At 41.3% G+C, this 27924-nt stretch overlaps 3 protein-coding genes across 5 annotated transcripts; 2 read left to right on the forward strand and 1 right to left on the reverse strand.

Annotated features, from left to right (window-relative positions):
- The first annotated feature begins 154 nt into the window (after positions 1 to 154).
- On the forward strand, positions 155 to 8874 carry LOC131138452 (short transient receptor potential channel 2-like). The gene is made up of 13 exons (XM_058087372.1): positions 155 to 169; positions 260 to 952; positions 1018 to 1218; positions 1290 to 1454; positions 3571 to 3745; positions 3829 to 4029; positions 4106 to 4268; positions 4342 to 4434; positions 6118 to 6310; positions 6385 to 6512; positions 6581 to 6653; positions 6722 to 6839; positions 7452 to 8874. The coding sequence occupies exons 1-13, from the start codon at positions 155 to 157 to the stop codon at positions 8168 to 8170; spliced, it is 2937 nt and encodes a 978-aa protein (XP_057943355.1). The 3' UTR covers positions 8171 to 8874.
- A 1260-nt stretch (positions 8875 to 10134) lies between these two features.
- Positions 10135 to 17927, reverse strand: LOC131138782 (ribonucleoside-diphosphate reductase large subunit-like). The gene is made up of 19 exons (XM_058088013.1): positions 17760 to 17927; positions 16635 to 16723; positions 16386 to 16563; positions 16196 to 16296; positions 15597 to 15656; positions 15479 to 15518; positions 15240 to 15402; positions 15025 to 15166; positions 14863 to 14946; positions 13664 to 13825; positions 13504 to 13583; positions 13224 to 13425; positions 12990 to 13139; positions 12692 to 12913; positions 12558 to 12634; positions 12337 to 12472; positions 12005 to 12100; positions 11757 to 11945; positions 10135 to 11680 (listed from the first exon to the last, which is right to left on the reverse strand). The coding sequence occupies exons 1-19, from the start codon at positions 17776 to 17778 to the stop codon at positions 11495 to 11497; spliced, it is 2376 nt and encodes a 791-aa protein (XP_057943996.1). The 5' UTR covers positions 17779 to 17927; the 3' UTR covers positions 10135 to 11494.
- Positions 17928 to 18977: 1050 nt separating this feature from the next.
- rnf121 (ring finger protein 121) lies at positions 18978 to 27719 on the forward strand. 3 transcript variants are annotated; one of them, XM_058086956.1, is made up of 9 exons: positions 18978 to 19143; positions 20547 to 20584; positions 20786 to 20927; positions 22988 to 23142; positions 23227 to 23334; positions 24722 to 24842; positions 24931 to 25064; positions 26183 to 26284; positions 27342 to 27719. In XM_058086956.1, the coding sequence occupies exons 1-9, from the start codon at positions 19066 to 19068 to the stop codon at positions 27460 to 27462; spliced, it is 999 nt and encodes a 332-aa protein (XP_057942939.1). In that variant the 5' UTR covers positions 18978 to 19065; the 3' UTR covers positions 27463 to 27719. The 3 variants fall into 3 exon arrangements, with proteins under 3 accessions (XP_057942939.1, XP_057942938.1, XP_057942940.1); XM_058086955.1 differs by having other exon boundaries at positions 19001 to 19149; XM_058086957.1 differs by having other exon boundaries at positions 19075 to 19143; positions 20547 to 20619.
- Positions 27720 to 27924: the final 205 nt, after the last annotated feature.

Raw genomic sequence — 27924 nt, forward strand, 5'->3', positions numbered from 1 at the left:
CATTTTAATTGGCTGGGGTCACATGGGGCACTGATGGGAGTAATTGAGTGTTAGTCCCTTAAACACAAGTGTTCTCTTCTCCGGACTGGAACACCCTTTACATCTTCTTGTATGTCTTGTGTTTCAAAATTGCTGATCAAAGGAAAATCAGGATATGGAAAACCTCACAGTAAGTACTCTTGTTTACACGTTAGTAGATTTTTTTTTCATTTAAGCTGCTATTTCATTAAAAAATGCATCTTTCTGTGCTGTCTCTCAGCCAGATCAATGGCGCGAGATCATGAACAAGAAGATGCAGTTCCCTCCGGAACTCATCGCTGCCATACAGGAAGGAAAAATCGAGCTGGTATGCGGTCTTCTGAAGACCGGTGATGGCATCATTCGCCAGCTGGATGACTCGGAAGACCGCCTATGGAGGGAGGCCCTCAACCTGTCCATCCGCCTGGGCAGCGAGGGCGTCATGGATGCCCTCCTGCAGGGGGTGAAGTTCGACTTCCGTCAGATTCACGAGGCCCTGCTCGTTGCCGTGGATACTAACCAGCCGCGAGTTGTCAAGCTCCTGCTGGACCGCTTGGACCAGGAGAAAGGGAACAAGATGGACGTGCGCTCCTTCTCTCAGGCTATATTTGACCACTCCATCGACAACTCCCAGTTTGCCCCAGGTGTGACCCCGCTGACGTTAGCCTGTCAGAAAGATCTATACGACATCGTCACCATGCTCACACAAAAAGGCCATGGCATCCCGTGGCCACACAAAATTTCCTGCGCTTGTCTGGAGTGTCGCAACGGGCGTCAGTATGACCTGCTCAAGTTCTCCTTGTCCCGCATCAACACCTACCGTGGCATCGCCAGCCGCGCCTACCTCTCCATCACCTCTGACGACGCCATGCTCAGTGCGTTCAGCCTCAGCAGGGAGCTTCGCAAGCTCTCCCAGAAGGAGCCAGAGTTCAAGGTCAGTGGTCGCTTGCAGATGTCCGTCTCCATGATTGTTTTGATTGCGGTTGCTTCCCTCCGCAGCCGCAGTATCTGAGCCTGGAAGAGCTTTGTCAAGAGTTTGCAGTGGAGCTGCTTGGCATGTGTCGCAACCAGAGCGAGGTGACCACCATTCTTAACAGCTGTGGAGACGAGAGCCAGGACTCATTGGACGAGCAGGCCTTCGAGGAGGGAATACCCAACCTGTCACGTCTGCGGCTGGCTGTCAACTACAACCAGAAACAGGTTGGCCGGAGATGTGAGGAAGACTTAATCTGGTATATTGATCAATTCTGTGTGTTTGTTCTTTTGTGCAGTTTGTGGCCCACCCCATCTGCCAGCAGGTGTTGTCGTCAATCTGGTGCGGCAACCTGGCAGGATGGAGAGGCAGCAGAACAGCCTGGAAGCTCTTCGTCTCCATTGGGATCTTTTTCACCATGCCCCTCCTTTGCCTTGCCTACTGGATTGCACCAAAGTCAAAGGTGTTTACACACGCTGATGATGGATGCACAGGTGTTCAATACTGCATTGTCCACAAGGGGCCATAGAAAGAAACATATTTTCATTGTCCAAACGTTTTCCATTTTCTTACTATAAAAGGATGCAAGGGATAGTTTTAATATTTGTAATTTTGTAAAATGGCAAAAAAGTGATACATTCTTACATTATGCATTTTTGTTTAGTTTTATTTCTATAATGTAAATCAGGGGTCTCAAACTCAATTTACTTGGGGGCCACTGGAGCTCGGGTCTGGGTGAGACTGGGCCGCATCAGGTTTTCCAAAAAAAAATGCATTTATTAAAAACAAAAAATTTTAAAAAACTTCGTTTTGGTTCCAATTTTCTACAAGAAAAGCTCTGATAAAACATTCCACTGTTCTCAAATATCTTACTTTTTATTTTTCTACACAAAATAAGATGAAAAATAAATAAACAAATCAAGAATAAAGAAAATCGATCAATCAGTAATAAATAAATAAATAATATTAATATTAATAATAAAACGGCAAATAAAAACTTAAGAAACCACATATAGTTGGTGGGTAGACAAATATTTTTTTTCAGATTAAAATGAACAAAGCATTATTAGAGCCCTGTAGACATGACAAAACACGACTATAGTCACATTTATACTCTTTTTATTTACAACATATTGCGCAACTGCAGGGTCTTGAGACACATGCTAACTCGCAAACTAGAGAGCTAGCGACCTAAACGGTAGCCTTCAAGTTATTTCCTTTAAACTTAAATAGCCAAAAACTTACCACTTCCACACGGATAGAGACGATAACTATTAACAGTTATTTAACCTTTAACATGAACATTAATCAAACGTAATAATTTTTTCTGGGTACATGATACCATACAGCATCCATATCAAACTTGCGCGGGCCGCACTAACATTAAACTTTCATATCAAGGCGGGGGCCTCAAACTAGTGTTCTGCGTGCCACATTTGGCCCGCGGGCCGCGTTTGAGACCCCTGATGTAAATAAAAAAAATATCTGCAGGCCACAAATGCCCCCCCCAGGCCATAATATAAATCCAATTTGAATCTGGTTGTAAAGAGTTGAAATAAAGTTTTTATTAAAATAAGAGAACAATTTAAGAGGGTGAGGAGCTCAGCCATCCGGGAGGGGCTCAGAGTAGAGCCGCTTCTCCTTCACATCGAGAGGAGTCAGTTGAGGTGGCTCGGGCATCTAGTTCAGATGCCTCCCGGACTCCTCCCTGGTGAGGTGTTCTGGGCATGCCCAGCCGGGAAAAGGCTCCGGGGCAGACCTAGGATACGCTGGAGGGACTATGTCTCACAGCTGGCCTGGGAACGCCTTGGGGTCCTCCCGGACCCCATAGCTGGAGGAGGTGGCCGGGGACCGGGAAGTCTGGGTTTCCCTAATTCCCTAGACTCCTGCCCCTGCGACCTGGACCCGGAAAAGCGGAGGAAAATGGATGGATGGATGGATAGGGAACAATTTAAGATGACCCTTCAGTTTTAGAAAAATATTGTTAAAAAAAAAAGTTTTTAATATACGTATTTGTACAATTTCAATATCAATGACATAACTGTTTAATTACAATGAAAAGGATAGATTTCTTATATCCTATATTACTATTTGACAGTTGTTTGCTAACAATGTTAACAATGTTTGACACACTCTGTATGTCATCAGGTCACTGATGTGAGTAGCAGGAAGAAAAGCTCCGGAGAGAAGTTAATTTGGCGCTAGATGTTTGTTTGCATGTCTTTAATCTCTAATCTCTAATCTCTAAACCGGAATATCAGACAACCAGGAAAAAATATTTATATTCATGTCAATATAGTTACAAAATATAATAATACATTTTATTTGTAGGACCTTTAAGATACAACAATCAGCAGAGAAACGTGTAAATGTGTAGTATATATTGTGTTTTTCCTACCCAGAGGGTTTTCTGTGAGACCTCATCAAACTAAATTGTAGTACTGACTACTATTCAGTAAAGTTGACCACAAAACCTAAAACTAAAATAAGAGCACAAAACGTTTGTCTGTGAATGCATCCAGGAGAAGAAGCTGCTGCCAGTATCGGTATTGATGGATAACATCTTATGTTGTCACCAGGTTGGAAAGATCCTAAGGACCCCCGTGATCAAGTTTCTCCTTCACTCGGCCTCCTATTTGTGGTTCCTCATCACGCTGCTTGGTGAATCCATCACCATGGAGATGTATCGAGATAAATTTGCATCAAGGCAGCAGAACATTCTCCACAGCTCCTTCCACATGGTGTGGGTAGTCGGTGGGTGCATGCTCTTCTGGTGGGTTGGACCTCTGTGCCTATGTCATCGACTCATGTCTAAGTTGTTGTTGTTGTCTGACTAGGGTTCTTCTGGTATGAGTGTAAGGAAGTGTGGATTGAGGGCCTGAGGAGTTACTTCCTGGACTGGTGGAACTGCTTGGACATGATGGTGCTAAGCATGTACTTGGCCTCCTTTGCTTTACGTGTGGTCATCATGCTGAAAGGACATTTCCTGTGCCTTGATGCTGACGGCACAGAGGAGTGCGTCTACTTCACCCAAACTGGTGTGAAAACAAGGAGGCATCGCTTTACATCATCAAGTGACTTTTCTTCACAAGATCTTTGCTTCTGGTGTTGCAGTGCGTGACGACTGGCGTCAGGAGGACCCTCAGTTGATTGCGGAGGTTCTGTTTGCAGTCACCAGCATGATGAGCTTCACAAGGCTGGCCTACATCCTCCCTGCTCATGAGTCCCTGGGGACGCTGCAGATCTCCATCGGGAAGATGATTGATGACATGATGAGGTGATAACACTATGCCCGCCTTTTCTGTCATACAGCTTTGATGTTTGCATCTGAATCCTTACCTTGTCTTTAGATTCATGTTCATATTGATGATCATCGGAACCGCCTTCCTCTGTGGTATCAACAACGTCTACGTCCCCTATGTCATCTCACCACATCTTGGCAGGTGAGAGAACACACAACATCCAAGTGTCACCAATCTTAAGGTATAGTATATACAGCAGTACAGTAATCCCTCGTTTATCACTGTTAATTGGTTCTGAACCTGACCGTGATTAGTACATTTCGGCAAAGTAGGATTCCTTATTTATTGATGGAATAATTTCTTAGTTAGAGCATAGAAACTTGTTTACAGCCTTCTAAATACATACTTTAAAATAGTTTGAGTCCACTAGACATGATATAACACCCCTATTGTCACCTTTACACTTATATATATAGGAATACACAATATAGGAAAAAATAAGTAATCCCAGCCCTAAATAAGACATAATACGGACTCATCAATGTGACATTACTGACCCCTAGTGATATCAACATGTATTTGAATGTGTCTTTTGAATGCCTTATATTTGTTTTTTAGTTCATTTAAGCAATGTTATGCTTGAAAATGTTGAATTTAGACCAGAAGCATACCATCATTTATTTGACTAATAGTTCATAGGCAACCACGAAACAACACTGATTTATTCATTGACAATTTTTATGTTTGAAAATGCTTAGTTTAGGACACAAACATAACATTTGCATTGGAGTCATTCATTCATTCATTTTCTACCGCTTTTTCCTCACGAGGGTCACAGGGGTGCTGGAGCCTATCCCAGCTGTCTTCGGGCGAGAAGCGGGGTACACCCTGGACTGGTCGCCAGCCAATCACAGGGCACATATAGACAAACAACCATTCACACTCACATTCATACCTATGGACAATTTGGAGTCGCCAATTAACCTAGCATGTTTTGGAATGTGGGAGGAAACCAGAGTACCCGGAAAAAACCCACGCATGCACATGGAGAACATGCAAACTCCACACAGAGATGGCCGAGGGTGGAATTGAACCCTGGTCTCCTAGCTGTGAGGTCTGCGCGCTAACCACATTTCTGGAGTGCCACTGCTAAACAACCCACCATGGGGCCAAATAAAATTGGGAGTACCAATCACCATTTGATAAACAAGGTGAGAAACACTGTTGAATTTCATCTCACCAGGATGTACAGGAAGTCTGCTTCAACAATAAGCTCCATACATTCCTCATTTTTTGCATGTAAACGTATATATGTATTTTTTATAAACATTTTTGAGTGTTTTGAAACTGAGTAACTGTATTTACATTATTTCCTACAAGAAAAAGGTTGCATAGGTTTGTATAGCTTCTGGTTTTTGTTTGACCTTTTGGAACAAATTAATAACAAATTACGAATGAGGTACTACTGTACTAAAATACCCCAAGATCAAATGCAAATATGGCCCCCCCCCCACCCGAGGCTGTGAGTATGATGGGGATAAACACTCTGACACTTGTTGGTTTTTGGTCTTCCAGTCGAGCCATGTAATTATTGCCCTCCATGATCTCTGTTCTCCCTGTGCATGCGTGGGTTTTCTCCGGGTACTCCGGTTTCCTCCCACATTCCAAAAACATGCTAGGTTAATTGGTGACTCCAAATTGTCCATAGGTATGAATGTGAGTGTGAATGGTTGTTTGTCTATATGTGCCCTGTGATTGGCTGGTGACCAGTCCAGGGTGTACCCCGGATCTTACCCCTGCGACCCCTGTGAGGATAAGCTGCAAATGGTTGGATGGATCACATTTTGAGATCCTGACTATTGATTGTTTCTCCTCTACATGCAGGTTTAATGAGACATTCCACTTCCTGTTCTGGACCATGTTTGGTGTTGCCAACCAGGACTATGTGGACATGCCACATTTTGTCCTGGCCGAGTTTGTGGGCCGCACTTTGTACGGCATCTTCACGCTGGTCATCGTCATCGTCTTGCTCAACATGCTTATTGCTATGATCACTAACTCCTTTCAAAAAATTGAGGTAAAACCATTGTTGACTTGTTCCTTTTCCCTCCTGCTAGGCCCTTTAACGGAGCTCCATTCATGTTGTTCTAGGATGATGCAGACGTGGAATGGAAGTTTGCCAGGTCAAAGCTGTATCTCAGTTACTTCCGAGAAGGTCTCACAATGCCCGTCCCCTTCAACATCATCCCATCCCCTAAAGCTTTCTTTTACATCTTAAGGTGAGCTTCAAAACAACACACATCTGCACAGAAAGTACTTTTTTGTTTATTTCTTTCTTTTAAATCAGGGGGATCTTTCGACGTGTTTGCTGCTGCTTCACTTGCAATGCTGAGAGGAAATACCCACCAATAGCTTCACTGGTAAGATGGAATGTGTCTATATGTCATTTGTTTATGGTACTACATTTAATATCATGTGTGTGTCCAAGTCCAACAAGAAGGGCTCTGAGGACAGCCAGCTACCGTACCGTCAGCAAGTGATCCGAGCCCTGGTGCAGCGATACATCGAATCTGCTCGTAGGGAGTTTGAAGAGACCAAGAGGAAAGGTAACACATCAAATCACAATCATCTATCATTGCTTTTTTACGATGGATGGATGGATGGATGGATGGATTAATCTCTAACCCAAATCTCAAAAACTTGTAAAACACATTAATTGTGTTACGCCACACTGGCTGGCTCCTCCCCCTCCAAACCCTCCTGCTAGCGTGACATTGAAGTTCTATTCCAATTTTGGATCAACATTTGCAATAAATGCAATGATTAATTATAATTATAATGTAATTATTACGTTAGATTCCGCTGTAGAATCCCTACACCCACCCACATAATGTAAAAAAACAAAAGCTGCATTATCTGATTTTTGTAAATAAAATAATTTAAAAAATAATGTATAAATAATTAAAAAATGTATTTATTTTTATTTTATTTTTAATTACTTTTTAAATGAATTAAAAATGTATACATAATTTTCAAATTTATTTTTATCTTTTGCTAATAACCCGCAAATGTGAATCCCCTATATTAAAAAAAATAAAACCCATCAAATATAAGATATCACTTGAGAATGATAATCCTAAAGTGCTTCATGAGTTCATGTAAAGCGAGAAAACAGCAGAAAGAAACCCCATGGCATTATTGATCTCGTTTGTTACCAGATATTGGTAATCGCATCACTGAGCTGAGCAAAGCCATCGTGAGGATGCACAGTGACGTGAAAGTGGTCCATCAGCATGTAGTGGATGGAGGACACCCTGCGGACGATGCTGGGTCCAAAGACGGCTCGTCTTTCCTGGGAAGATACATCTTTGGTGCCAAGAACAATTTCAGATGTTTTAACAGCGGTCTGGATGAGAAAAATAAGTTACAAAATCTAACAGTACATCAAGGAGAGGACGAGGTGGACAAAATAAAAGTGGGAGGGGGTGATGATGAGGATGGCGACTGTGGAGCGATAGAGGCGAAGCATGCGTCTGACTCCGAGGTGGTGAAGATGGAGGAGGGCAGAACACAACTGGAGAAAGAAACAACAGGAAATGAAGCTAAAGAAGAGAAAATGTTGGAGTCTGAGAAGCGAAGAGGAGGGGAGAACCTCCCAGAGACGACCAAACTTCCCAAAGTAAGCAACAACAAGGCCAACACGGAAAATGAGCTGAACAAACGTAAAGACGGATCGCTGCCGGATAACAAAGTGGAGCCTCCGTGGATAAAAGGTCGACAGTTCGAGCCCAATGCTGCCGAGAGATGCGATGGAGGTGAAAAGCCTGCGAGCCAGAAAAGCATCCCTTCACCATCCGGCAGCGGCAGCTCCACAGACACTGGCTTTGCTTCTCAGGAAGGGGAAGGATTGGTTCATGACGGTGGGGTATGTGAGTAGCCTCTCTTAAAACATATGTGGCTTGTGCTAATCTCTGTTCTAGTCCATCCTAAAGTTGTTGGAAGGGGTTTGGGTTAGTTCTTCCACACCAAACTCATCCAAACTGAGATACCGTACAGAAAATGGCTTCCAAGTCGTCCAATGTTTTTATTCAGCTTTGGCTCTATTATTAATGAAATACTGTATTGACCCAAATATTAGATAGTATAGTCCTTGGTTGGTCCCGGTTGTTGTATCATAGAACATTTGTATGGTTTTCATTCAATATTGTATCATTCCACGAAATCGAGTGTCCCTAAAACACCCTAAGGATTGCCCACTCATTGTCTGTGTATTTTTGGAGTACGACTGCTAAATAATCTACCGTGGGGCCAAAGAACATTGATAACGATGACAAACACTATTGAATTAAATCTCGCCAGGATGTACAGGAAGTCCGCATCAACAATAATTTCCATTCATTCATCAGTTATTATTATTTTGTATTGCTTTCTGCATGTAAAACTATAATAATTATTGATCAAATATTTATAAAAACATTAGATTAACATGTATATATCATATTTGGTGTTGCATCTTTGTTAATCATGGAAATTTGGTGACACTTTATCTTATAAATTAAAAACATTGGTAAAAATGTAGCAGCGGGCCGCCCTCCCGCCATCTGGCCGCCCCGAGCCTTCAAACACACCCCGTTGAGCGGCACGGCGGTCGAGTGGTTAGCGTGCAGACCTCACAGCTAGGAGACCAGGGTTCAATTCCACCCTCGGCCATCTCTGTGTGGAGTTTGCATGTTCTCCCCGTGCATGCGTGGGTTTTCTCCGGGTACTCCGGTTTCCTCCCACATTCCAAAAACATGCTAGGTTAATTGGTGACTCCAAATTGTCCATAGGTATGAATGTGAGTGTGAATGGTTGTTTGTCTATATGTGCCCTGTGATTGGCTGGCGACCAGTCCAGGGTGTACCCCGCCTTTCGCCCGAAGATAGCTGGGATAGGCTCCAGCACCCCCCACAACCCTCATAAGGAAAAAGGGGTAGAAAATGAATGAATGAATGAATGGTAAAAACATAGTCAGGCCAGCCTGATGAGGCTGAAGGGATGAGTGACCATGATGACACTGGCAAACATTCAGCACAGGGGCAAAAATTATATATCATCAAACAAATTGAATCAATGTCAACCAAACTGAAATTCAGTTTTAAATGAAACGTTCGATTATGAAGGGAGGGGAATCCAAACATGGCCTTGTGTGAAAGAGTGATTGCCCCCTAAACCTAATAACTGCTTGGCCCACCCTTAGCAGCAACAACTGCAATCAAGCGTTAGCGACACTACCACCACCACATTTTACTGTTTTTGCTAAGTGTCTTTCTTATGGTGGAGTCATGAACTCTGACCTTAACTAAGGCAAGTGAGGCCGGCAGTTCTTTGGATGTTGTTGTGGGGTCTTTTGTGACCTCTTGGATGAGCCGTTGCTGCGCTCTTGGGGTCTTTTTGGTTGGGCGGCCACTCCTGGGAAGGTTCACCACTGTACCATCTTTTTGCCATTTGTGGAAAATGGCTCTCACTGTGGTTTGCTGGAGCCCCAAAACTTTAGAAATGGCTTTGGCCTATGTAGAAAATAAGAAATCAGGAAGGGGCTACACACCACAGTATTATTTCCATGTTTGCAGCTATGAAAACCTGTGTAAGTGTGTATGCACCTGATGCCACAGTGTAACAGAGGTCTCAGCTTGCTTCATTCTGCCCCCATGAGATGTACTTTATAAACACGCCACTTCATTAATTCATCACCTGAAGCCTTCAGTGTCCCCTCGGCGGACTGCATCCAAAATATTCCAGTGGAAAAACAGTAAGCGCCTTGCCTGTATGCCACTGTATTTTATCCTGTCACTAAATCACATAGTTGACATGCGTGGAAGTGTTTAGTGTAGTTCCCATGGCAACCACAGAACTCCATTTTGTTCATATTTATTTGTGTGATGAATTACAAAGTTTTATCCACAAAACATTATCCACTCTTTGTGTTATATAATCACATCAACACAAAGGCCCCATTTCCAAATGTACAGTCACAACTTTGGAGACACTTTTGCATTCAACTAAAAGGGAAAGTGTCCTCAAACTTTTGCCTCATGTCATACATTATTGAGTGCAGTTATGTGTGCGTTAGCAGCGACAGTAATAATTCATATCTACATGTCAAAGAGTATTCTTTCTGTCAAGGCAGATTACGAAGACATGCTGTATACTTGAAGATGTCGGAGTTGAACTTAAATTACGTGACGATAGTGTCTAATATATTTAAAGTACTTATAAATATTGACTATGAATGCTCTCACTTATCCAGGTCATTGTATTCTCAGATCACAACTGGACTGTTTTGGTGGTCACACAAGTGTTTCCACGACAAGAGGGCCCCACTCCACTGCATCTTTTTCACCAGAAGAGTGAAACCGTTCTTGTCTGAGCATGCCTCTACCCTGGGAGGATAAATACTTAGGATCCTGCACCCACACCCAGCTAGAGTTGTCCTACCTAGTAGTTGAGCATGAACCAGTCCTATGAGAGGTGAAGCGTCTTCTAAGACAACCTGAACAGTCTGGTTGCGATCAGTTCAATGCCCTGTCAAGATGTAAAGTTAATTATTCTGACAAAATGCTTTAAAAAAAAAAAAACCAACAAAACATACCAGATTTTCCGGACTATAAGTCGCACTAGACAAAAATGCACAAAGAAAAAACAACATATAAGTTGGATTTATTGTTTAAAATCAGAGCCCAAGAAGAGCCTTGTCATCTTGAAAGGCAAGTTATAGTAATAATAAAATGAAGAACAGGTGACATAACATATTAATAGTTCAAACAACATAACTAGTTCATTTGCAACATGTAATCTGCAGAATTATTTTCTTTTTAGGGGCGTTTGTGTTCCATCTTTCTCAGTTGATGTTTACATTGTACATTTTCAGTGGTCCAGGAGTGATAGGATTAGCAGATACTGGCACACATGCCTACTGCGCACTCTTCTGGGTGTCGGTGTGTGTGTGGGGCGGGGGGGGGGGGGGGGGGGGGGGGGATTCGTTATGTAGTGTAAATCAGAGGACCAGACCAAAAATGACTGATAGTCCGGAAAATAGGATATTTGGATGTAAATAATAATTGCATTTTGTTATTCCACATAATCCACAATGTACACAAAAGCAAATAATAAATAACCACAAACCTGCATGTTTAAAACAAACAAAAAAATCCACCGTGAGGATATAATATATTTACAATGTGTTTCAAGATGAGGAAGTGGTGCTCATCAAGCGATGGAGCTAGGAGCCACACATGAGACACTCGTCTTTATTGGCGAGTGAACACACCATTGCTGCAACGTTGCGCTCTTTGGTCTCTGAACTCTGAGCTGGCAGGGTGTCCTTTAATTTCTCTTTGTTCAGTGTGAACTGGATGGGGTTGGCAGCAGGCTTGGTCCTCAGATAGTACATGCCAGTTTTCAGGCCCTGCACACACCACAGTGTTAGGACTTTGGATTCGGGGAATGCGTTCGGGGGAAGGTCTCTTGTCGTTTTGACTTACCAGCTTCCAGCCGTAGAAGTGCATGCTGCTCAGTTTGCCGTAGTTGGGCTCAGCGATGTGGATGTTCAGAGACTGGCTCTGGTCGATGTAGGCGCCACGGTCTGCCGCCATCTTCAGGACAGTCTTCTGAGAGATCTCCCACACGGTTTTATACAACTGCTTCAGATCTGCTGGGATGCCCTCGATGGCCTGTGAAAAAGCAACGTCAATCATAACGCAACCATGACGCTAATCAGTGTTGGTGTTACCTGGATGGAGCCGTTCTGAGCAATGAGGTGGTTCTTCATGTCATCGCTCCACAGGCCTCTCTCTGTGAGGTCCTTCAGCAGGTGAGGATTGACAATCTACACACACACACACACACACACACACACACACACACACACACACACACACAGTGATTGGTCAGGATAAATACCAAGTGTTAAATATTAAATCATATTTACTTCAAGTATATTTGTTTATTTTCTTACACTACAGCAGAAATATATAATGAAAAAAGGTGTCTCTGAAACAGCAAAGGAATCCCTCAGTTACTTTCTATGTGCACTCAGCAGGACTACAAGCAAGGATCTCTGACCTGGAACTCCCCCGAGAGCACTCTGCGGGTGTAGATGTTGCTGGTGTACGCCTCGATGGACTCATTGTTGCCGAGAATCTGGGCCGTGGAGGCTGTGGGCATGGGGGCCAAGAGCAAGCTGTTCCTCACACCGTGCCTGGAGGACACACATGGACGAACAGAGTCAGTCCGAAGAAACCAAACACGAGAAGTTGCTCCAGTTGACTATCAGTAGGACTTACTTGGCTATTTTCTCCTTCAATGCTCTCCAGTCCCACAAATCTGTTGGTGTTCGCTGCCACATGTCGTACTGAAGGATCTGAAGAGTAAAGCGGTTAGCACTGAAACGTTGGGATTGTTATTAAAAGCTGCTTACCCCTTTGCTGACAGGAGAACCAGCGTAGGTTTCATATGGCCCAAACTCTGCAGCAAGTTCACAGCTGGCCTCCAGAGCAGCATAGTAGATGGTTTCGAATATTTGGATGTTGAGCAGTTGGGCCTTCTGGCTCTCAAACGGGTGACGCATCAGGATGAAGGCGTCGGCCAGACCTTGAACGCCGATTCCTATTGGCCGATGCCGTTTGTTGGATCTCTCAGCCTGCAAAGCAGAGCAAAGGGATAGTCCGATAAGTGATCACCACATCGACGGCTAAGAGTACACGAGTGCGGAGTACCTCAGGTATAGGGTAGTAGTTGATGTCGATGATCTTGTTCAGGTTCTTTACGATCACTTTGGTGACGGATGCAAGCTTTTGGAAATCAAAGATCTTCTCTGGCGTGACGTACATGTTGAGGGCGATGGAAGCCAAGTTACACACAGCGACCTGCATAGTGAGGAAGAGGATTTGGAGACGTTCTGACATTTGCCAGTAAATAATATAGGACAGATCCACTTCTACCCGTCATACCTCATCCTTACTGGTGTACTCGACAATCTCTGTGCACAGGTTGCTGGACTTGATGGTTCCTAGGTTCTGCTGGTTGCTCTTCCTGTTGCAGGCGTCCTTGTAGAGCATGTATGGAGTACCGGTTTCTGTCTGGGACTCGATGATGGCATACCACAGCTGCTGAGCTTTCACCACGCGCTTAGTCCGTCCCTCTTTTTCGTATCTGAGGAACATACAGGATTTAGTATGAAAGTATGTTGGCACCACATAATGTGTTTGTTAAAGATGACAAATTAGTCACCTGGTGTAGAGTTTCTCAAACTCTTCTCCCCAGCACTCATCTAACCCGGGACACTCATTGGGGCACATCAGGGACCAGTCCTGCAAGAGAGGAGTAAGTAACGTAAAGTGTATTATTATTAATATTAAGATGATTATTATTATTATTCATTGACATTCACCTGATTGCTTTCCACTCGTTTCATAAAGAGGTCTGGGATCCACATGGCAAAGAACAGGTCTCTGGCTCTTTGCTCCTCCTTGCCCGTGTTCTTCTTCAAATCCAAAAAGTCAAACACATCAAAATGCCATGGCTCCAAGTAGACAGCAAACGCACCCGGCCTCTATAAAGGTAAGAACATACAGAATGGTCCAATCATCTCCTTTAATGCTTGCATTTGGAAAGTACACTGCAAAAGATGGAGGGGTTTAAACACTATAACACTATAAGAGTATTTAACTATGATCATTTGAACTCTCAATATGTTTATTTTTTAGTCATATTTATTGGTGACTTTTTAAACGGTATGCTTGAAACCCAGCCCTTTTATGTCTGCAAATACAGTCAATTGGGAGTAACTGAACCCCCCTCCCCCAAAACCCTCCTGCTAGCTTGACAGTGACGTTCTCCTTGACATTTGCACTAAAAGTGGCTGTTAATATCATAAATCATAATTGTAATTATTAGATTGGATTCAGCTCCAGAACCATCACCTTCTCTCTTCAATTGCCATTGTTCACTTGTACACAATCCAGGTTTAAGACACATTAAATCCTATTGGTCTAATTCAGGGGTGTACAAACGTTTTCCATAGATAGTCGAATACTAAAAAAAAATCAAAGACGGGGGATAGGCTCCAGGATCCCCACCACTTTTTTTTTAAATCTCTACATTCACTATATATATATATGTATTTATATATGCTTATGTTCAGTATTTAAAGACATAACTCAAAAACAGCATTTAGCTATTTATAGCTAAATATCTATAGCTATATAATATATAGTATATCTTTATATTGTGTCTTTTTTATAATTTTTTTTCATATTATTTATATATTTTTTCAGTTCATAATGTGTTGTGGGCCAAAAAAAAAAACCATTAGCCTAGGCTAAACCAACCAACGTAGATATGCTAAGACGTCATCAAGATTTAAACTTTTTCTTCATTACTTTCCCCAGTTTTGGCAGTTTTTTTATGTAGTTTTCCAGTTTTATTTTCAGAATAGCTACGGGCAAATGAGCTACACTTGCACACAATCCAGGTTTAAGCCCTAAATAGGCCTCTATATCCAAACTAATCTGAGGTGAACTGGCCACCTGTTTTGATTGTGTTCAACCTCAGGAGGTTCCATTGTATGACAAAGAGTGCCATCCTGACCTTGTTGCCTCCTTGGTCAACATAACGTGACGTGTTGTTGTAGACCCTTAGCATAGGAACCAGTCCGTTCGAGGTACCGTTTGTCTGGAATAGAAATGCATTTCGTAATACACTGGCTGTTTCATAGACCAAAACCATGACTTCATGTTTGCAGAAACTCACCCCTGCAATGTAGCTGCCGGTAGCTCTGATGCAGCTGACGGCCAGTCCGATGCCCCCAGCTGACTTAGAGATGAGGGCGCACTGCTTCAGTGTGTCATAAATGCCATCAATGCTATCCTCTTTCATGGCCAGCAGGAAACAGCTGCAAAACAACAACAATGAATTCAATTGAAGCGAAAACAGGAAACACCGGCTGTCTGGATCCTCGTTGTCACCTGGACAGTTGTGGCTTGTTGGTACCAGCGTTGAACAAAGTGGGGGAGGCATGTGTGAACCACTTCTCTGACAGTAGGTTGTATGTCTCAACAGCGGCATCGATGTCTCCTTTGTGGATCCCCACTGCCACTCTCATTAACATGTGCTGGGGTCTCTCGGCCACTAAAAAATGAAAGACAACTAAATACCCCTGCATGATTCTTCATTGATTCACTAACACTTTGAAAGTCATCCTTACCTTTGCCATTTATTTTCAACAAGTACGATCGCTCAAGAGTCTACGGATTAAAAGGGAAGACATTTTAGATTGTCAGTGTAGGATGTTTCACTAGTGTTTATTTAAGCAGCAAGGTCACCTTAAACCCAAAGAAGTTGTAGGAAAAGTCTCTGTCGTAAATGATGGCAGAGTTGAGACGCTGAAAAAGAAAACAGAGTATTGTGATCACGATGACAATACAAAATACTCAACTATCATAAGTTTAATGGTTAGGCTGAAGTTGTAATTGCTGCAGTCATCATGTTGTTTTGGGCATCTCTGTGTGGAGGTTGCAAGTTCTCCTCCAAATTGTCCGTAGGTATGAATGTGAGTCTGAATGGTTGTTTGTCTATATGTGCCCTGTGATTGGCTGGGGACCAGTCCAGCATGTACCCAGTTCCTGCTTCCTGCCTGAAGCTGGGATAGGCTCCGGTTCACCCTAATAACGTAATGAGGACCAAGCGGTATAGCAAATTAATGGATGGAATTAATATTACCAGAAATGTTATGTACCTTCTTCACTCCTTAAAATTACAACATAATTTCTGTAATAGCTTATTTTCTCAAAAAATACACGATTGTCTAAATAGATGTTTTTTGCTTTACATGCAATATACTGTATATGTATATATTATAAATAACAATAATATAGTTTTCACACCTACTACTCAAACATATCTTTTACCATGAGTAACTTACTGCCTTGTTCTCAAGGATAATGTCAAGTGTCTCCTTGGAGATCATGGGGGAGTGACGCTTGTTGATGGGGTTGACATAGCTGAACAGGTCCTCCATGACATCTTCAGCATCATTAAAAAAGGAAAACACGTCAGCTTGTCTTCATGATGATTGACACACAATAATGAGATTCAGCCGATGTCCAACTCACCACTGAAGACCTTCTTGGTCTCTTTGTGCAGGTTAGACACGGCAATACGTGCAGCCAGGATGGCGTAGTCAGGGTGTTTGGTGGTCAGGGTGGCGGCGGTCTCTGCTGCCAGAGTGTCCAGCTCAACAGTGGTCACGCCGTTGTACAAACCTTGGATCACCTTCATTGTGATTGCGGTCTGTGGTAACAGACAAGAAAATGAGGCATACACTTGTTGATTCAACAGTTTGACCAATGATGTGAACTTACGGGGTCCACAAAGTCAGAATTGAGGCCATAGCAAAGCTTCTGGATGCGAGATGTGATTTTGTCAAAGCTAACTGCCTCCTGGTGTCCATCTGGGATTTAAAAAAAAACACATCAGCCAAGTTAATTGTCACTTTCTTGGTATATGATATGCATATATTTGCAATGTGCAACACATTAAATCTTATTGGTCTAATTCAGGGGTGTACAAACGTTTTCCATGGAGGGTTGAATACTAAAATAAATAAATAAAATAAAATCAAAGACAGTTGGGATAGGCTCCAGCACCCCCGCCACTTATATAATTTTTTTATTCACATTCACTATATATATATATATATATATATATATATATATATGCATATGTTCAGTATTTAAAGACATAACTCAAAAATAGCATTTAGCTGTTTATAGCTAAATATCTATAGCTATATAATATAATATATATCTCATATATATATCTTTATATATTTTTTTCACATTATTTATATATTTTTTCAGTTCAGCCTTATTTCTATAATGTGTTGTGGGCCAAAAAAAAACTAGCCGTGGGCCACCCTTTGAGACACCCTAGCCTAGGCTAAAACAACCAACGTAGATATGCTAAGACGTCAACAAGATTTAAACTTTTTCTTCATTACTTTCCCCGTTTTTGGCAGTTTTTTTAATGTAGTTTTCCAGTTTTATTTTCGGAATAGCTGCGGGCAAATGAGCTACACTTTGCCCCCCCGCCCTCAATAATGAGGCAAAAAAGACACCTGTCTGACAACAACAACAACAAAGAGCACTTCGCGCCAACAGTATGTAACAACATTACGTTTTTGTGGGTGTATATACTTTCTAATAAATATATAGACAAAAGCTGTTTGTCAATCAAGCTGGAACAATAAAAGTAGGTCAAACGCCGTTGACAAAAAACGCCAGAATCTAAAGCTGTATTTAAATAACATATTTGAATATGATGAAGGCAACGCGTAAACCAGCCCGGAAAACGTAGAAAATACATCTTCGCAACCAAGATTTAATACATTTATTTACCAACACGTCATTTAAGACTATTAAAAAGCACTCTTCTAAAATCATGTCAATGATTTGTCAAAAAACGTAAATGAAAAGGAGCCGTCTTACCTCGTTTAACCACATGCATGTTGACAGTTTCTTCGTGTTGCGTTTGCTGGCTTTGCCTTTGCGGTAAGATGGAAAGAATTAGAAGTTATATGTCAGGTTGTGACAACAGACACACTTGAATCTCACAATGAGAGCGCCAACAAACCGAAAACCAGTAAGACGGCATTGTCGTCACATTCTCGACCAATTAGAAGAGACTTCACTGGTCTTTTTGGCCAATCATCATCCACCATATGGGCTTTGACAACATCCGGTTGCCATTTCTGTTGTAAATGTGGCGCGAATTCTTAAACAACAGGTTTTGACTTGAAATAATAGGTTCCATATTCTACATAAATGCTGCAGTTTTGTAATGACTTCAAAAGCAGTGAATGTTGCTAGAGATATACACAAAGTGTTACAAAATAAGTATAATAAAATGAGTAACAAAATAAGTAAAAAATAGTTTTAACTCATTATTATACGCTTTATTTTTACATCTAGATTGGTCAGTCTTGGCATGTCCCAGTTCGGCACACAGCTCACATGGACAGTGACAAGTGAGCATTTGCGCCACACTTGAAACGTGCATTGAGCACACTGATTTCAGCAGTGTTGCTGAGCTGACGGACGAGTGTCTGCATTTTGTCACCTCAAAGGAATGTCAAGGGCACAGAACAGGGAGTCTGCTGTATCTGTGGTTCAGAATGCAGCGGATGCGGCTGGAGGGACCCAGCAGATGTGGACAAACATGTTATAACTCGCGTTTAGAAAGTCATAAAAAGTTTCTATGCTCTAACTGCAAAAATATTGAGTTTATTAATATTGAATCTTAATCCGCAGAAAATAAATGAGGGATGACTGCACTATTGTTATTCTTTCCCTGATTTACATGATTTTAATTTTGTGGTGGGTACTCTAGAGTGCCACACAGGCCGGCTCTGGTTCAGTTGATGTGTCTTTGATGGTTATTAAATTAAAGTGTAAAAGGTTATTTTAGTTTTAACATCTTTTGGAAAAAAGTGTATTATTATCAAGTGTGCACCCAGTAAACACAAGGTATGCTTCATCTTCCTCCCAATAAAAGCCTAGTACTCTGTGTAGTTCAGTAAACACTAAATGAAAAATCAATTTCTAATAATTTCACAGTAATTTTATTTATATATAAGCAGACATGTACAAACATTTTTGACAATGTACAGTCAATGTTGCAATAAAAGCCAAGACCTTATTGTGAAGGTCATACCAGGAAATAGCATACCGGAAGTGACCGAATGACAAGTTGCCACGGCTAATGGCTCCGGAAAGATAAAGCAGCACTCCGAAAATGGCCGGGGTGTTTGAGGTAGAGGTAGATGGTGTGGATCACGACCATGGACTGAACCATCACGATGAACCCATCCATGTGAGTGTAAGGCACCACACGCACGTACACGTGACAGTTAGGACAGGCGGAGTGCATTTCGGTCCTGAGCGGTAGTGGCTAGCAAACGCCGTGTTAGCTTGTGCTGAAAGATTTAGCCCAACGTCAGCACTTACTCCCCTCTAAGCCTTCTGCTTACAAACGGAAATGTTATGCCTCTTTCCATTGTATCGTCACTCTCACCTTCACCTTCCATATGTTTTTTTCACTCGACAAATCATTACAACGGGAAAACACCCATTAGTGAAATGCATGGTTGGCTGCTAGGCTAGTTATATTGCTGCTAGGCTACATATTTGCAGTCACTCCTCACCTAAGCAAAGAAGGTCATTTTCACTTAGAGGCTAACTAGTTGTTGTCTCTTTATTAAAGGGAAACTGCACTTTTTTTAGTTGCCCTAAAAATGGATTTAGTTATAATCCATATAACATGAACACATGCATTTCTCTTTTCTTTGTATTAAAAACATGAGAAAACGAGTTAATAACACCTAGCTAACACTGCACGTCATTGGGACACCTATTTTAACTACAAAGCCCTCAAGAAATACTCTTAACAACGTTGATATAAGTTTGATATAAATGCTGTGATCATGCATTAACACGTACACTGAGTATCTTGCTGTATTTTGATGATTTAAAACAACCATAACTTTTTTTCTAGGCACATTGATACACATACTTATGCTAGTTCCTTCAACAACAGTGTCCGCTCTCATTGGGGAGCTCTTTTCTCTCTATAGAGACTCTTCCGTCTGTGAATGATGCTGAGGCGAGTGGTTAGCGAGGTGTCTTGTTAGTCCGCCTGATTAAAAATAGTTTTTCATGTTAGCTACAATAATAATATCACTGTAGCGTGGTTAATATGTCAGTTATGTAAATGGAACACTTGCCGTTTTTTTTGTAGCGTCAAAATAGGCATTTCCCATGGTGTCTGTTGTTAGCTAGCTCATATTAACGTGTTTTCTCGTACTAGAATGCACAGAAAAAGGAAATGAATATTCCAAAAAACGTGCAGTTTCCCTTTAATATTCACATGCAAAATTACGCTTAAAATGTCACACTGCTGACTTTGTGACCTTTAGGAATAGAGCTGAACGAAAGAACTCCTTTTGCCAATAAAGGTGTAGCCATTAGTCTCAAAATGGAAGATTCAATCTAGTCAGTCAGTCAATCACCTGGGCGGGTCACACCACTGATGTCATTGTGATGACCAACAGCAGACATCACAAACACCAGCCACGCCTCTCAGTTGTGTTTCTGGTAAATGTCACTGTGTGTATAGGATAATCCCTTGTTTCTAGGTGGCGTCTTAGTTGGTAATATTCAGTCAGGCAACTGGTGGTAACATTCCTTAAGTGTGACTTTGTGTCTCCTTCTATTTAGTTTGACGTGTCCAAGCTTTCGCCAGAAGAGAAGTGGAGGTTTGTGTCTTTGCAACACTATTTCCCCAATACAGGTAGAAGTTGAAAAATGATTTATTGTCATTATTGTCAAATTGTAGTTCCCATTTATGGCCAGCAAGAGGCTCAAAATGCACAGCAGTTATAAAAGCACACTTTTGTTGTAGATAGCTTTAAATGTTTATCAGTGCTCAGGTGATCATGTGCCTGTTTATCTCACAGGGTGGAGCATGCCAAGATGCATGCCAAACATAAAGGCCATGAGGCAATGCACGCCGAGATGGTGCTGATCCTCATCGTCACCCTGGTCATCGCCCAGCTTGTCCTTGTGCAGTGGAAACAGAGACACTCTAAGTCTTACAATGTAAGAAACAACACAATGTGATGACAATTGGGTGTGCTTTTTCCATGACTTTAACAATGAGTTGAATGTATTGTTTGAATTGTAATTGGATTTGTTCATCTCCAAAGTTATGTGATGGAATATAATTGAAGCAGTATGAATGATTTTCCTATGGTAGCAGCTGGGGGCACAGTGAATTCAGGTCCAGTCGTTTTTTTTTGCCTTAATGGACTTTCCCAATACGACGATATTGTGTAGCACTTACCAATATCAACCAAGACTGACGTTGACAGAAGCTTTTTCAGTCATTCAGCCTCTTTGTCTCAGTAGGTGGAGGTGAGGATGCTCAGAGGCCAGGTTAGTGTTAGCACAAGAGCAAGCCCTTTATTCTTATACAAGCTAAATAGTGCAATCATCCGTCCATACATATCGGGGGGATATTGCGGTGAAGGCGTTGGATGTGGGGGGAAGTGCAATGCATAAGTGTGTCTTTGGATGCATGAGTGCGTGGCCTGCAATGCTTCCCCCGTCAGGTGCCCAAACCTGGAGCTCAGTTCGCAGGGTGTCATTGCGATACACAGCAGTTGCCATGGAGAAGTCCATGGTGGGCCCAGAGAAGAGAAACAACAGGTGTCTGTGAAGACATAATGGAGGGTCAGAGCGTCCCGCTGCAGCAATCTCTTGGGAGAAGTTGTTTTCACAACACGACCATGAGTAGCCGTGGTGGGGACGCCGAAATCCAGATTAAGAATATTGTTTGGGTTAGTTCGGGACAGCCACATTCCAATAGACCAGTCCACCCTATTGTCCATTCTGGTCTCCCAATTGATGCAACTGCTTTTGCAAAGCCGAAATCTTCACCAAGATGGCATCCTTGTTGTGATTGGCAGTCACAGTCAAAGTGTAAACGGCTTTGCCCACCAAATCATTCATGATGGGCAGCTGTGGGCCAACTTGAGCCACTGCCTTCATCATACGAAATACTTTTTGAACAGAATTTGAAAGGGGAGCGCTTGAACGCCGACAAATCGGTATGTGGCATTTGCTGGAAAGTAGTGATGATGAAGAAGGGTATAGCACATCTCAAACACAACCATCCTGTCCTACCAGTCAAGGTGCAGCAGAGCCTTCACCCGACAATCAATGTTTACTGTGACTTTTCGTTGGCAAAGTAAATACAAAGAAAACAGTAAAAAATGGTGCACGCTCACAGACAGTGTCTTTCACTATGTGTTAAGCCTAATATTATTTATTCAAGTGCAGTTTTGTTTGCTGAGACCTGATATTTGATATCGGTTATGATTGTGAGTTTTATTTAAGTGCCAAAGTGCTAAATATTTTCATTTCCATATGTTTTTTTTTGTCTCAATTTATTTAAAAGCTTTTGGCATTCCAATTACAATGTTAAATACTTAAAAAAAAAACTTTTGGGACGATTACTTGCATTTTTAGGCCATTTAATTAATGAAAAAAGTTTCCCCAAAAATGCTGTCAATATCAGTCAACAGATATTATTGGCCATCCCGGTGCATTTTTTGTCCTCTCGTCCACATGCAAATGAAGGGTTTGGTCTTTCTAAACTCAGCTTTTGAAAGACTCCAGGGTGGACTTTTTCAAAAGCTCCCACCTTCAGCATTTGTGCATGGACCAGTAAAAACTGATTTTTGGTGTGCGTCATAAAAGATGTATGACATCTTATATTTTTAAACTATATTTAACAATAGAATACGCAGTTATAGACTCACGAGTGTCTTTCATTTTGAACAGCGGTAGATGGGCATGCATGTACCTTATAATACGCACAAATGAAAAAGCCCCATTTTTGCTTGGCTGTGTGTGTGTGTGTCATTGTCCATCCAAAATATAAAACTACTGTTGTTGTGATATGGATGTTATACCTCTTGAGGTACTATATTGTTGTTTTTATGATTGTTTTTATTCTTCCCTATGATTGATTGACAATTTTCCAAGTGCCCATTCCTACAAGCAATACTATTATTACTTCTATTAGTTAATATTCTCTGGTAACTTTTTCACCCTGGTGTACATCCATCCGTCAACATGTGCACTCTGTCTTGTAGCTGGTGACTCTGTTCCAGATGTGGGTAGTTCCTCTCTACTTTACAACCAAACTTCAATGGTGGAGGTTCCTGACCACGTGGTTTATCTTCTCTGTCATCACAGCATACATTTCTTACCGTGCCACTCGCAAGCCTCTGGCCTGCACGACGCCAAGGTAAAATGACATTTGACCACATATGACTGTTCCTTTTGAAGTGCAAGTTGAATCCCTAAAAGATGGTCTTCTTGGCTGCTGCAGATTGGTGTATAAGTGGTTCCTCCTCCTCTACAAGATCAGCTATGCCACAGGAATAGTTGGCTACACTGTTGTCATGTTTACTCTTTTTGGTATCAATCTTATATTCAGGTAGGTCATATGAGTTTCACTTCTGTTTAACACTTTCAGTTTCTAGCCACAACCATTTGTTTCCTAAACTTTCAAATTAGAGCTGCACGGTCCTACACAGTATGTTCCACTTCACTGCCAACAGGTGGTGCTGTTTGCCACCCTTTGTATACTGTATTGCCATAATGACAGTCCAGTAAACCAGTACTGTCGTAGTCCAAGACCACCGCCGAATGGCGAAAAATGGAGAGTAACTGATACGCCAATGAAAACTGCAAGTTTTGACTGTTGAGGCTGGCTGAACAGATTTTGAGGGGAAAAAAACAGCACAAAAAACTGTATATGATGTATATTTCACCTGCAGAAAACATATCTATTTTTGGAGAAAATAAATACTTTTAAAATAACACATTTCTGATATAAAATTAATTTTTATATAATATATATAATATAAAACCTCGGCATCAGGCAGTGCAGTTCAACACGACTCTAGACTACAACCACATTGATAAACATATTGTAAAATCAATAGAGCTCTGAGCATTGTTACCTTTGCGAAGGCATTCTTTTAATAGAGCTATTGTGTAGTTAAGCTGTAGTATCCCAACACAACAATTAACATATCAGCTGTTATTTGCATGAGTTTAGTGGTTCCATTAACTTGGTAAGACGTACTGACACTCCAGTAACGTTTTCAACCTGACCACTTGCTTCGATTTTTTGCGCTAGATTCAAAAGGAAGTGATGGCGCAATTCCACAATAAAAGAGAGCGGGTTTGGTGCAGTTTTAGGCTGGAAAAACGGCCACATGGTGACAGAAGTGCATTTTATATTTGCCTGTAGAAACCAGGAAGTGAAACGGCAGGGAATCTTGTAGCCTTGAAGAGATTACGCATTGAGGGGAAATATTATTATTATGCATTTGTATGCGTATGCAAACACAGTTCAGTTCCAAATGTAAATATTGTAAATAGTTGATGCTGTTATATTTGTAAATAAATGGTCATTTACATGTAAAACAACCATTTTTTGTGTTTGTTGTATTATAGTTGTTTTGGCTAAATAAGTGTGGCTAAATTGGTGTCAAAGTGAAAGTTATGCTTGAAATGCATCTTTTCACAAAAAGCTGTTTTTCTCAGTTTTTTTTGTTGAACTGATATTTTACTGAAACGTACCTTTGTTCTACTGCTGATTACTAAAGAAGGGAAAAGGTAGGAACAGGCTTGTTTTTTCCTGATGAAAGATGAGAGTCCAAACTTTCTTTTGGTACAAACCGTGTCTGTATAGCCAAAAAATAAAAAAAATCAGTCAAAATAATCAAAAATGGTTTGCACCAAGAGGGATGGCTGGTATTGAATGAGTTAATTGAATTATACGATGCTCACCAAGAAATGTCCTCACTGTGCAGGATAAAGCCAGAAGATGCAATGGACTTCGGTGTGTCCCTCCTATTTTACGGATTGTACTACGGAGTCCTAGGAAGGGACTTTGCAGAGATATGTGCTGACTTCATGGCGTCAACAGTCGGGGTAAGCAGCAGATTGGCTTTGCTCCTCATGGATGTGATGGCTGGTAACCAAAAAGTAACGTTTGTTGTTCTGTCTCTGTCTTTTGTAGTATTACAGTGCGTCTGGTATGCCAACCAAGCACCTGTCTGATAACATCTGTGCTGTATGTGGTCAGGCCATCCTTGTTGATGTCAGCGAGGAGGGCATTATTGAGAACACATACAGGTTATCCTGCAACCATGTGTATCCTTTATTCCAGCTGAACGCTACTACCTATTTGTTGCAATGAAGGACAAATACATGTGTTTCTATCAAAGGAGCTTTGTCATGGCTGTGAAAGGGAAATACTGTACATCCCGCTCGACCTTTATGTTACTACTGCTATTATGCAAGTTGGTTCATTGTAAAGCAGCTCACTTCCTCTACATTTTATTGCCGGAACCACAAGTAACGTAACAAGCAACTACATCAGTGTCAACAATGCACTGTTTCTTGTTTCGGTCTTTCCAAATGGGGTGTTCCTCTGTGGAATTCATTGTGGTCTTTTACAGCAGCGATTACTGGAAAATATGTCAGGAGTTGTACATAATGAGTAATGGAGCCTCAGAAGAAAAAAACCAACAAATTTCAAAAACAAATTTCTGTCACTGCGATGATGTTATAATCTTACATTTTCGTTCTGAAGAGATTTTTTTTTTTTTTATGCAGCGGTTTGTCATCTATTAATACTTTTGAAGGTTGCAACAGCACAGTGCTATTTGAAACCCCTTTTCATAGAAGACGGCCAATAAAGTTTGTCAGTATATTTTGCTGAGCTTGAGTTGCAAAAGTAACAACACCCCCTGCCAACACAGCACAAATGGACAGGAGGTCATCCTAGTTAACTTGCACTGCGAGCAATACCAGCACAAAAAGTCAACACAAACAGAGCACACAATGCGACTACAGCACACGGACTATGTGAGTATTGAAATAACACGTAGACACACCAACGTACATGCAAAACTATGGCCACATTTACAACCAGCAAAGCATGCTGGGTAACCTTGCAGTACCTACGTGCTAATGTAAGATGTCCCAGAGTACCATAATGATCATTGCTCCAATACAAGTTACAGCGGTATGATGAAGTGGAGTTCCGCAATTACAAAGATATTGTTAAAGGAATCTCTGACCGCGTCTGATTAAAAGTGATGACATGCACAGCTATATTTTTTTCTTTGAGGATGTAGATCTACTTTCCAATAGTTGTTCACGGCCAAGTTTTTTGATCATTTCACAATTGTGCTTTACTTTTGTTTGGCTTTTCCTCTCATACTAATTCCCTGTATAGATGTGATTTGCCTTAACTTCACATCCAGGTTTCATGAATTCTGTATAAGAGGTTGGTGCATCGTGGGAAAGAAGCAGATGTGCCCGTACTGCAAAGAGAAGGTGGACCTGAAGAGGATGTTCAGTAACCCGTATCCTTTTGTCAAGTATACGTAATACATTGTCTCCTTGGGTAGCTGGACAGCCTGTTCTCATGGGATACACCATACCGGCCCATTCCTGTCTGTTTACTATAGATTATTAAATCTTCGTGTCACTTAGAGGAAGCTTAGCTGCTGAGTTTAGGTATGATATATTTAAAAAAAAAAAAAGTTCCTCTTCCTTTTTGTGACTGTAGACAACTGACACTGCCGACAACCACAAGCTATATGCAGCTTATTCTAATACTTGCTTAAGTAACAAACAGCATTTAAAAGGTCAAATTATGATTTAGTCGACGTGACAATGTTGTTAACCACTTGTCCACTAGTTAACCGCTCATTTGTGTATTTAAAATGCGTGTTGCAGAGTACTGTCGCGTCCTGATAGTCAAAACAGAGACTTGACGGCCTTTTTAAGTTTTCTTAACGCCAACAGTCGTGCGCAGTTCCCACACAATGTGATGCACACATGGTGTTGTTGTGAGGAAGAAAAGTGAGAAAAGGCCAAATTAAAAAGTAAAAAAATAAAAATGAACCCCTAAATACTAGGTGGTAGTTAAAAAGGATGTACTGTTTCAAAAGGATGTACTGCTTCAGTGATCGCAATTATCTTAAAATTAGCATCATAACGTCTCTGTTTGCTAACTTGTTTACCTTTGAGCCGGTCGGATATATCTCGCCAAGTCCCTTGTGTGACTGTGTGACGGATAGAAAAGCTCCGGCTTACTTGGGGCGATATATAAATCTCTGGACCCCAAATACAATGCCAGTCTTTTTCGGTCTTTTGCTGAGGTAAAAATCTTATATTGATCAGTAGTAATTACAGCCCCAATAGCAAAATGTGGTGACTATTTGAGGACATTACCAAAGCCAGTATTTCTAACAAGATTGTGGAGTTTTGCAGCACTGTTTTACTTAATACTCACTGCTCATATCATTAGGTACATCCTTGGAATTCATTTAAAATGCCAACCTAATTTTGTGACCTGTCAGCGTATATAATACAGTAGTTGGGTTCGAGTTTTTTCCTTAACCTGACATGTTGTAGCTGGGAGAGACCACACGTCATGTATGGACAACTTTTAGACTGGCTTCGCTACTTGGTGGCCTGGCAGCCTGTTATTATTGGCATTGTGCAAGGCATCAACTATGTGCTCGGTCTGGAGTGAGCCACCAGTGTGGAAAACGGACATACTGACTACACGAAGAAGAAAATGCTCCAATTTGAAATGACAAGGAGCCTAACAATGAACTGAAACAAAAAAGAAGTGTCTGTACTTTTTGTATATATTTATAGACACACATTACCAGTACTAATGTTTCAATTGATTAGTGATACGATTTTCCTGTCAATTTCTCAGCATTTTCTTCACATCTTAATTGGTTTGTGCATCGAATGGCCCAGTAAAGATGTTCATAATCATGATGTCGCTGCTTTTGTAAATGTTTTGTTACACACACGCTTTTTTCCAAGTATATAAATATACTTCATGTTGTATACTTAGATTTCATTTTTTACAAATCATAAGAGATACAAAAACTTGTATATATGTGTAATTGAAGGTAATTTTGGACGTCAGTGTTTGACAGTTGAAACAAATCTAATTGACAGTTTGAGTTAATATATCTCT

This window comes from Doryrhamphus excisus, chromosome 11 (assembly GCF_030265055.1).
Source record: "Doryrhamphus excisus isolate RoL2022-K1 chromosome 11, RoL_Dexc_1.0, whole genome shotgun sequence".
NCBI classification, from domain to species: Eukaryota; Metazoa; Chordata; class Actinopteri; order Syngnathiformes; family Syngnathidae; genus Doryrhamphus; species Doryrhamphus excisus.